At 50.0% G+C, this 10,133-nt stretch overlaps 1 protein-coding gene across 2 annotated transcripts in view; it reads right to left on the minus strand.

Annotated features, from left to right (window-relative positions):
* Positions 1-3,550: 3,550 nt before the first annotated feature.
* Cacng2 (calcium voltage-gated channel auxiliary subunit gamma 2) overlaps positions 3,551-10,133 on the minus strand; it is a 127,467-nt gene continuing 120,884 nt past the window's right edge. Inside the window, exons 4-5 of one of the 2 annotated variants that reach the window (XM_017595135.3) lie at positions 8,894-9,034; positions 3,551-7,572 (exon numbers count right to left, since the gene is read on the minus strand). In XM_017595135.3, coding sequence (XP_017450624.1) covers positions 7,037-7,572; positions 8,894-9,034 — 677 coding nt within the window. In that variant the 3' untranslated portion in view covers positions 3,551-7,036. The remainder of the gene's footprint in view (positions 7,573-8,893; positions 9,035-10,133) is intronic. The other variant, NM_053351.2, reaches the window with a different exon arrangement.

Below are 10,133 nucleotides of genomic sequence, written 5' to 3' on the forward strand. Positions count from 1 at the left end.
GACAGCCATTGTTGAACCACTCAGACAGTGACAGTACCTTGTAAGTAAGGATAATAAATCTTTTTTCAATGATTGTTTTATCTCTTCTGTCCTTCTGGCTAATGCAGGAGAGGAAGACTGAAAAAGAGGTGTTGGTCTTTCTCACACACACAGATAGATAGAGACAGACGTACAGACAGACATGCACATGCACACACGCACGCACACACACACACACACACACACAGAGAGAGAGAGAGAGAGAGAGAGAGAGAGAGAGAGAGAGAGAGAGAGAGAGAGAGAGAAACAGAGTTTGGCCCTGGGCTGGGCTGCATACTATAGACAGATCCCAGCCATCTGCCCTCACACCATGCATCTCTGTCTTGACAGAGGCTAGGAGCACGATACACACAGCCACATACCCTTCATGCAAAGTGCATGTGTCCTGTGATCCTGGCCTCTGTGACATAGTGAAATTTTCGTGTCTGCCCACACACATCAGTGCATAGCTGACCTGGGCCACTGAGATGAGAAGTCCATGGATTTATGTGTGGGGTCTGGCACACCCTCTGTCCCATGCCAGTCTTCCCTCCTCTCCTTGCCACAGCAAGTCCTATGGGAGCAAGATCAAGTCTTGCAGATTGAAGAAACATGCTTCTGTGTGTGGATCAAGTTCCAGAAGTGTGTGTGTGTGTGTGTGTGTGTGTGTGTGTGTGTGTGTAAGGTATACATGCACAATTGTGTGCATGGATGCACACACATGCATGTGTGCTTTGGGGCATGTACTAAGGTATGCACAACTGAGCTTATATGTTAGAGATTTAGGCAATGGTATTCAGATAAATGTTTAACAACTGGCTCTTCCTTTAAAAAAAATCGCCTTTGTTTGTAGTATGAACACTTCTCCGGGGGCCACATTAAGCTGCCAAGGAGGCGTGGCACCTTCTGAGATGGGGGTGGGAAGAGACGCACGCGGTTGGACTGCAGGAGCTGTGGAAGTCAGCCGGATATCTGGGAATTGGATTTGCATCTGTGACTGCCAGTAGTAGGCAGGGCCAAGTCCTGTCTGTGGCTGGCAGAGAGGAGTCTACACACTGGCCAGGAGATGCGGAACCTCTGTGCTAGTGGTGCAGGAGGGAGGTGGTTGGGCACTAGCCAGCTTTTTACGTGTCACTTGGAAGCTGGTCCAAACTGATGCTCCTTGTTAAGCTGGCCTTGACACTCTTTGAGACAGCACGGTCTGCCTTTCTGTGCAGATGCTCTGAGAGACAGAGTTGGGTGGCTGGAAGGGTGAGGAAAAGGAACCAGTCCGGTGTATCAGTGGAGGAGGAGGGAGGTGTGCCTCAGACCTCTATCCCATGGGATGGTGGGCAGGGTTGAGGGAGCAAGAAACTGGATCCTGAGGCTGCTTGAAGCCACTGTGCTCCCAAAGGTGAGGAGGCTGAGACTGTGTCCCTCAGTGGAAGGTATCCCGCTCCTGTTGAGTGGAGATGGGGGCTATGAGAGAGGGAACGCTAGGGGCGGAGAAGCTGGGGTCAGGACTACTACCCACGCTATTTACCTTGAGGCAAATTCTCCAAACGAACCTTTAGTTTCTCTCACCATGAAGATGTGTGGTCGGGACAGGAGAGAACCAGTTGCTAGGTCCTCAGTTTGATTTGTAGCTGTTGCCATTCTGCTTATGATCCCTGAACCTCCTTTGGTGAGCTTGCCTTGGACCCCATGCTCATGGAAGGTGAACCCCAAAGAGCCTGAGATTTGTGGGGCCTTGACAATGTTTTGCCTCAGGGTTGAATTGAGCAAGTCATTCTGAATGGTGGGCCGTCCTATCTTTCTGGGCCTCTTGCTCCTCTTGGGTGGGTGTGGTCTTTTCCTCCTCAGTCCCTGGATCTAGATACTGGCTCAGCTCCCTCCTCTAGCACAGATTGCCACTTGCCTCCCAAAGACCTTCTGGAAGTCCCTAGGCACAGTCAGCACTGGGACCATAGCATTTGAGACTCGATAATCCCCAGAGCTGGGTGATGGACTATGGCTTGTCTATAGTGACTTCTATCCCCTGCCCCTGCCTTGTCTTGTCTTTCCAAATGATAATAGTGAAATAGCCAGTGAGGCCTTGAAAGATGTCTCAGTGAGTAAAACACTAGCTGCACAGGCATGAAGACATGAGTTTGAAACCCCATATACCTGTAAGAGCTTATGACAACGTGTGTGCCCCCCTCCAATAATACCAATAAAGCAGGCAAGTAAATGCCACCCATTTTAACACTCAGTGTGTCAATGGTGATGGTGGCTGTCAGTGTGGTAGCTGGAGCTCTGGCTGGCAAGCTAACGGCTTCACTATAAATCAACTTGGCCCTGTTTTCATCCATGGCACAGCCACCTGACCTATATCTAGGTCAAGGGAAACAGATTCAGAAAGGTGACAGGCAGGTGGGATGTCAAACTGGTTATCAGATTGGGAGATGGCTTAGTCGATAGAGTGCCTGCCTAACATCTATTGATGGTGTCCTGGGTCTGGTCCCCAGCACTGGAATAAAGGGATATTCTTAAAGAACGCCCTCCAAACTCTGTGTACCAGGTGAGTGGTTTTGCTTTTCTCTTCTCTCTTTTCTTTTTCTTTCTTTACTTCTCTCTCTCTCTCTTTCTTCCTTCTCTCTCTCTCTCTCTCTCTCTCTCTCTCTCTCTCTCTCTCTCTCCCTCTCCCTCTCCCTCTCCCTCTCCCTCTCCCTCTCCCTCTCTCTTTCTTTCTAAAGACAGGGTTTCTGTGTGTAGCCCTGGGTGTTTTGAAATCACTTTGTAGACCAGAACGGCCTTGAACTAAGAGATCTGCCTGCTTCTGCCTCTCAAGTTCGAGCATTAAAGATGTGAGCCACTAGTGCCTGGCTTTGGTTTATACTTTCTAAGTCTTTATTTGATATGAAACCCCTGCTCTCTTCTAGTCCTGTTGGGCATCACAGACTTTAAAGTTAGAAGTGAACCAAATTAAACAGATCCAATTCACTTTTAGATGTGTTAAAGACCCTCCTTCCATGAGCTGACTAGCCTAGGCTGGAGGCAGGCCTTGGTCTCCACCAGCCATCAGATGGGGCCTCTCTCCAAGGTCAAGTTCAAGTCACCCTCCCCTCCATAGTATCCCTGCTTGTTTTTCCACTTTGCCAAACTGAGGAGGTCCTACAAGACCCTCCCCATTCCTGCCGACCTCTGGTTCTCTCTGTAGAAAGCCTTCAGAGCATACCCCAGCACCATGTCCATTTCAGATTGTACACACAAGGTGGTAGTGGGATGTCGATGGGGGAGGAGAGCTCAAGAATGGTATAAGCTCTTGTTGGAAAGGACCAGTGTTGTTGGAGCATGAAGGGAGCGGATGGGCAGTGACCTCAGGGACTTGTCAGAGAGCTGTGTCAGAGAGCCCCATCACCAGGGCTGAAGAGAAAGGATTCATGACTTTGGATGCTGGGACACCTTACTGACTGTGGTCTAAGTCTATCTATCACCCCTCAACTCTGAGAACTTCTTAAAGTGAGATGCCCGAGCTGGGAAAGCAATTCAAGGAATTCATGGAAGTAAGGACCAGGCTATAAAAAAAAAATCTTTATTTCATGTACCAGGATTTTGTTTTCTCGTCGTTTTGTTTTGTTTTTAGGTTTCTTCTTTTTAAAATTTTTTTTTTCTGTTAACAGTCTGGAAAAAAAGAGAACCCGCCAAGAAAATAAAATGGAAGTTGGTTTGTTTTTTTTTTTTTGTTTTTTTGTTTTTTTTTGTTTTTTGACTTGATCAGAGCTGGCATGAGCTGTCAGTCACCACTGGAAGCACTGCCCCTTCCCCCCAGTCCCCTTAGCCCTTTCTTGGTCAGCCACACTGACATTACCTCTCACCCACGAGTCTTGTTTGGGTGACCTGACCCCAGGTCTCACTTCCTGGGAAGAAGTCCAAGTACTTGACCAGAGCATAGAGAGCTCTCCACAGAGAGGTGCTTGTAGGACCTTTCCCTGTGTCTCTAGGCCTTTATCTGTTATGGTTTGGAATCTGCTGGGCCTTGGGCAGGGCTGAGGAAGGACAAGGTGCTGTTTTTCTGCCCAGTTTGGAAGATGCTCTGATCTCCCTGCACGTTAACTGGTCCGCATATCTGAGCCATGGGGTCCAAGGCCTCCCTGAACTTCTGGGCTGGCCTAGCAGGTGGTCTGTCTTGCAGCTGACCTGGGAAGAGAAGGTTCCTCTTCCAGACACAAGACAGGAAGCTATAGAGCCTTCCTCAGCATGCCCTCCAGTTCCCAGAGAGTTCCAGCAGAGAACCTTCAGAGCAGGCCGGTGTCAGGGTAGCAAAGACAGGCAGGAGGCCGGTTAATGCTGGAGGAGCAGGGCTCTCACATGGAGTTGGGGGAGGGGCGAGGTTGCTAGGAAATGCTTAGCCTGGTTCTCATTTGTCTGATCTGGCCCTTGCCACTCTGGGGAAGGGAAAGGGGAAACCTGAGCGCTCCCTCAACTCACTCTGGGGCGCAGGCCTGACCCGGTTGGTACTTGCTCTGGAGAGTATTCTGCAAACATTTCTTCCACACAGGGAGATCTTCCATCCAAGAAGGCCTGCTTTTTCACTGACCTCAAAGATAGCAGGAGATAGTCTCTCAAAGACGCCTCCCTCCCCCACTCACTCAGAAAGGGAAGGCGTGCTGAGGACTTTTGGAACTGCGCATCTCCCTCTGTCTGCATGGCAGGGTAGGTTGTTCTCGTGTGTGAATTTTTGCTTTGACACTGGATGTGGGGTTGGGGTCTGGGGAACACAGTGAGGAGGCACATGGTGTGTGTGTGTGTGTGTGTGTGTGTGTGTGTGTGTGAGAGAGAGAGAGAGAGAGAGAGAGAGAGAGAGAGAGAGAGAGAGAGAAATTTAGAAATGTTCTTAATGCTATCCGGACTGCTTTGATTGCTCCTGGCCATTTTCCGCTGAGCTGGTCTGGTGGCAGATCTTAAAAGTCACACACAGACACAAAAGATAAGAATGAGCCCTTTGGAGCTCAAGTCTGTGTGTCCACAAGGTGACACAGTGGGAAGCTGAGGCCCAGAGAGGCCACACAGCCATGACGTCTAGACTACAGATTGGAGCCCTTCCAGGTACAAGAATGTGGTGCATCCACACATATGCAAGGTATGGGGGTAGGGGGCACGCAGGAGCACAAAGGCCAGCAATAGAGTTGGGCTGGTTTCCATGGCTTTGGGGCACAGGTCAGCTGCCACTGAGCCACACTCCTGACTGTGTGTTGAATGGGAATGGTTTTCATAGAGCGGTGAACTTGGGCTGTGACTGCAGGACTGAGCCTAGGGGGCAGTGGCTGTGGGTGTGACTGTAGGAAGAAGAGTGTGTGTGTGTGTGTGTGTGTGTGTGTGTGTGTGTGTGTGTGTGTGTGTCTCCTCTCTCCATCAACAGCACCTCCCTGCAGGCAAAAGAGACTCTTTCTCCAGTCCCAAGGAAGATGTAGGGGCCTTTCTCCTTTCCCTCTGGCTCTGTGCCCAGCTCACATCTCTCCCAATGGATTTTGTTTGTTTGTTTTAATGGTTTCTATATTTGTTTTGTTTTGTTTTGTTTTGTCTTTACAAGTTCCCTGCTAAATTTTAAGTCCCCCACCCCACCCCGATTTTTGTTTTCACAGTTTAAAGCTGGAAAAGAATCAAAAGAAAAAAATACTACTTGATTTTCTTGCAAGTAAATTCACTTATTATATATTTACATTTATTTATAGTCTGTGGTTTTTTTATTTAAAAAAAAATCACCACTTGTTTTTTCCTTTTTCTTTTGTAAAAAGAAACCTTTTTGCAATGTCATTGTTGGACTCCCCGGGCCCCCAGGGGGGCATCAGTGAGTCCACGGACCCCCAAAGGGTCAAAGAGCCCCCTTCCCAGGGGGCCGGGGGCCTGTGAATGTGGGGGTCCACCATCACCCCAGGGTCATCTAGTGGCCCTGAGGTGAGGGGTGAGGAGGGAGGGCTGCTCTATATCCCCTGGGGGTGGGTGTCTCCTGCCTCCAAGGACAGGACCTCGGGGTTACTGGCCCCACCGAAGGCTCCCCCTGAGGATTCCAGGGGTCTGGCTTCTCTGTGAGCCACTAGCAGCCATTCCTTCTCCTTCCCTTTCCACAAGGCCTAGGAAGTCATCACAGTGGGTTAAGGACCATTAAGGACTGGGAACCTGGGGCCCCGGGGAAGCCCCAAGTGCACCACCTCCAGGCACCTAACGGATAGGGGCGGACCAAGGGCTTGGGTCACCTGGAGGCCTGCAACTGCCCCATTAGTGCTGGATAGAGTTGGCCGCAAAGCCATTGAACTTCTCCAGCATCCCAGGGTCCAGCCAGAGATCCAGGGGCTTGGCAGTGACCATTGCTCCCCTGGCCCTGGGGGCCCTGAGTCTCTACCCCCTACTCTCCCCGGGAGGCAGGGCCCGCTGGGGTTAAAGGGAAAAGAACGCGTTTTAAATTTATTTATTTATTTATTTTTAAACTCTCCCTGCAGTTAAAACAAAAAACAGAAACAAAAAAGGCAACATAAAACCCTAATAAATACTCTCTTGCTTTCCTCATTTTTTTTGTTTTTTTAAAGTTTTTTTTTGTTGTTTTTTGTTTTTTTGCTTTACATTATCTTGGTTCCCTTTTATTTTTTTTCATTTAAATTGGTTTTTATTAAATGTTAAAATAATGGTACATGGGAAATCATGCATTTTCTTTTAGATTTATTTTCTATTTTAATTTTATCCCTCTTGCTTTGTTTAAAGTTTGTCTTCCCTCGGTTATATTTTCCCCGCATAGCCAGTGGTTTTGATTTTGTTCTTCTTGTAGTTTGTTCTTTTTTTTTTTTAAATTTACTTACTATGTTTTTCTCTTTTTTTGTTGTTTTTTGTTTTGTTTGTTGGTTGTTCGTTCGTTTGCTTGTTTGTTGTTTGTTTTTTGTTTTGTTTTTTTTTTGTTTTTTTTTTTTGTTTTTTGTTTTTGCGTATGGAAGGTCTCCCCGTGGCTGCTGTGGTCCCTCCCCCGCCCGCGGGCCAAGCCTCCCGGGGGTTCCCCGTCCCACGGTCTTCATACGGGCGTGGTCCGGCGGTTGGCTGTGTTGGCGTGGAGAGAGTCCTTGCTGTCCTTCTGGATACAGTTGTGGACCTGGAGAAAGCTGTTATCCCTGTCCGAGTTGTAGGTGGCGGTGGGCGTGGTGGCAGCCTTCAGGGGGTCCCTACTGAGGGTGTACATGGAGATCTCCGTGGACGGCAGGGTGTTGAAGCCCTTCACGCCCACGGGCGAGGCGTCCCTGGAGTGAGAGGGCTCGGTGGAGCGCGAGCTGGAGCGGCTGCGGCGCTGGTAGCGGTAGCGGTAGCTGGGGATGCGGGTGATGGCGGAGGCCTGGAGGTAGTCGGTGGCACGGGCCGTGGCCCGCAGCTGTTTGTGGCGGTCGATAAACATGTGCACGGCCAGCACCCCGACCATCTCGGCGATGATGAAGGACAGGGCCCCGAAGTAGAAGGACCAGCCGTAGGAGTAGCTGTTCTTTTTGGAGTCACTCTTGGAGGGGTCTCCAGCATTGGCTGATATATACACGATGATCCCGATAATATTACTTAGACCTGGATGGAGAGGAAGAGCGAGTCAGGGAGAAGAGCGGGAGACGCTAGCAGGAGGAGAGGTGTGGGGTGGGGCTTCCTCGACTAGATGGACCTGGGGTGCAGGGTGGTGGTGGGGTATGGAAGTCTCCTATAGTCTCCTATTACTATTTTAAGCCTTAAACTTTTTCTTTCTTTCTTTCTTTCTTTCTTTCTTTCTTTCTTTCTTTCTTTCTTTCTTTCTTTCCTTCTTTCTTTCTCTCTCTCTCTCTCTCTCTCTCTTTCTTTCTTTCTTTCTTTCTTTCTTTCTTTCTTTCTTTCTTTCTTTCTGTAAAACTGAGCCATGGTCTAGGCGTGGCCATCAGAGGTTATCTTTTTGGAAGTTGGTTCTTTCCATCTATAGTGTGGGTCCCAGAGATGAAACTCAGGTCCTTAGGCTTGGTGGGAAACTCTCCTACCCACTGTGCTACCCTGCTGGCCCTGCCTTAATATCTTATGTTGGCTACAAAGGATGGGGCCTATGGTAACAAACTTGGGCAGACCGAGGTGTCCTATAAAGTATGGGGTAGTGATAGAAATAGGTGCTGTGAACAGAGTACGCACTAACTCTTCCCTATCCCGTGCTCAGCAAACAGGCTACAACTGGCGCACATAGGCTGCACCGGGGAAAAGAGCCCAGAGGGTTAAACACCTTGCTCAGCCCACAGCTGGAAGGGCAAAGGGAGCCGAACGATTTGGCCATAGTCTGAGTTTTCCAAGCAGAAAACTGGGGCTAAGAGAAGGCTTTAGACTCCCTCAGGACTCCAGAGGGGACTTGATGAGGCCACACAGGTGAATGTTCTTGAAAGACATTGCACCTGGGACATGGTTGGTTCCCTTAGGTTAGCATCGGGCTTCTTAGATGGCTCGTGATTCCTGTTCCTGTCACATCCTGGGCATCTGCAAACCTGTGACAGGTCATGTAGCAGCACAGATATCTGGGTGTGGTCCTGCCTGCCTGCCTGCTCTCCTGGAGGGGGCAATGAGGGAGGGGGCAGTCTTCTTTGGCTTCCAGAGTGCAGCTGGGTATGAGTGTGGGGCAGATTGGGGAACAGTGGGTCCCTTGGACACTCTCCCTCTCTCTCTGCCTCTTCCTCAGTTTGCTTGTTCTGGGAGGGCAGAAGGCAAGTGGGGTGGGTGGACCTGGCGCCCTTTCCTCTGAGGTAGGAGGAAGATGGGGCATCGGCATGGGAGCAGGGGTCTGTGCACTGCATCCTCAGTTCAACCCCTCCCTTGGGCCCAGCCTGTAGCTAGAACAGGAGATGCCCACCCCCGTCGTCCTCTCGACGCACACCCCGTGCCTTACCTGCAGACACGAAGAAGATGCCAGCGCTCAGGATGATGTTGTGACGTGTCTTGTAAAACTCGCTTGCAGCGATGCAGAGACCACCCATGAAGAGCAGGATCACACTCAGGATTGGGAAGATACTCGAGGCCCTCACGGCCCCTGCAGAACACAGAGCACAGAGGCTCAGTGAGGGGCAGAAGGGTGGGATGATGAGAGATAATACAGGGAGGTCTCATAGGTGTTGGGAGATAGTACACAGGGGCCAGGGCCTCAGGGATACAGCCCTGGTGTCCCTGTGGTTCAGCAGTGAGAGGAAGGGGAGGAAGGAGGGTCCCTGACCAGCTCATAGTCCCTTAGAGATTCTCCATGACTTTTAGGACCAGACACCAGCACCCTGTCAGATACACAGGGCCTTGTGTCACTCAGGCTTCACCCCCTCCAGCCTCCTGCCTTTTGGCTTCCATGTTTTTCTTCCCTGACATGGCCAGCTTCCTGGGACATATCATTCACACTGTTGACTTTTGCCACATGTAGCTTTCTCACTGGGACCCTTCTCTTTTCCTCTACAAACTTCTACTCATTTGCAAAAGCCCAGCTCCAAGTCCCCTCCTCTGTGACACCTTCTTCTTCTTTATATAAAATCTATCATACCCGCCCCCCCCCCCCCATGCCTGGGGACACTTGAGCACATCAGGAGGCAGGTGGAACCACAGGGCTTGGACTGGAATCTGGCCGTAGCATTTATTAGCTATTTAAATTTGGAACTGTCATCTTGTGTGTCCACACTTCAGTAAGACAGCGATGGTCTGTCTCCAAGGAGCACTGTGACAGTTAAATGCGTCACTCAGGCATTGGGTCTATAAAATGCGTTCACGGGGCAGTAAGCGACAGTTGCCACATTCAGTGCATGTTTATATGTATATTTTCATCGTAAGTCATAGAGCCCAAAGGGCTATATCTTCTCTTTATAGCTTCCTTCCTTATTCACTCTTTTCAAAGACACAGGAGATCTCCAGTGCGAACAAAACGGCCCAGAAAGACCAGCAGACTGACTAACTGCAAAGAGAGCGTGAACAGGAGACACTCAGGGCCTGGGAATGAGAGAGCAAAGAAGGCCTGGCTGACAAGAGGCAAAGTGTCCACAGAGGGGAGGGTGGCAGCTCTTCGGCGAGGGGGCATGTCTGTCCGTGGGAATAGTCTAATGAATGCCAGTCTACAGAGCCTCTGAGGGTCCCTGCAAAGTCTTATGCCCTTCCCT

Source organism: Rattus norvegicus, chromosome 7, assembly GCF_036323735.1.
Source record: "Rattus norvegicus strain BN/NHsdMcwi chromosome 7, GRCr8, whole genome shotgun sequence".
In the NCBI taxonomy this organism is placed as follows: Eukaryota; Metazoa; Chordata; class Mammalia; order Rodentia; family Muridae; genus Rattus; species Rattus norvegicus.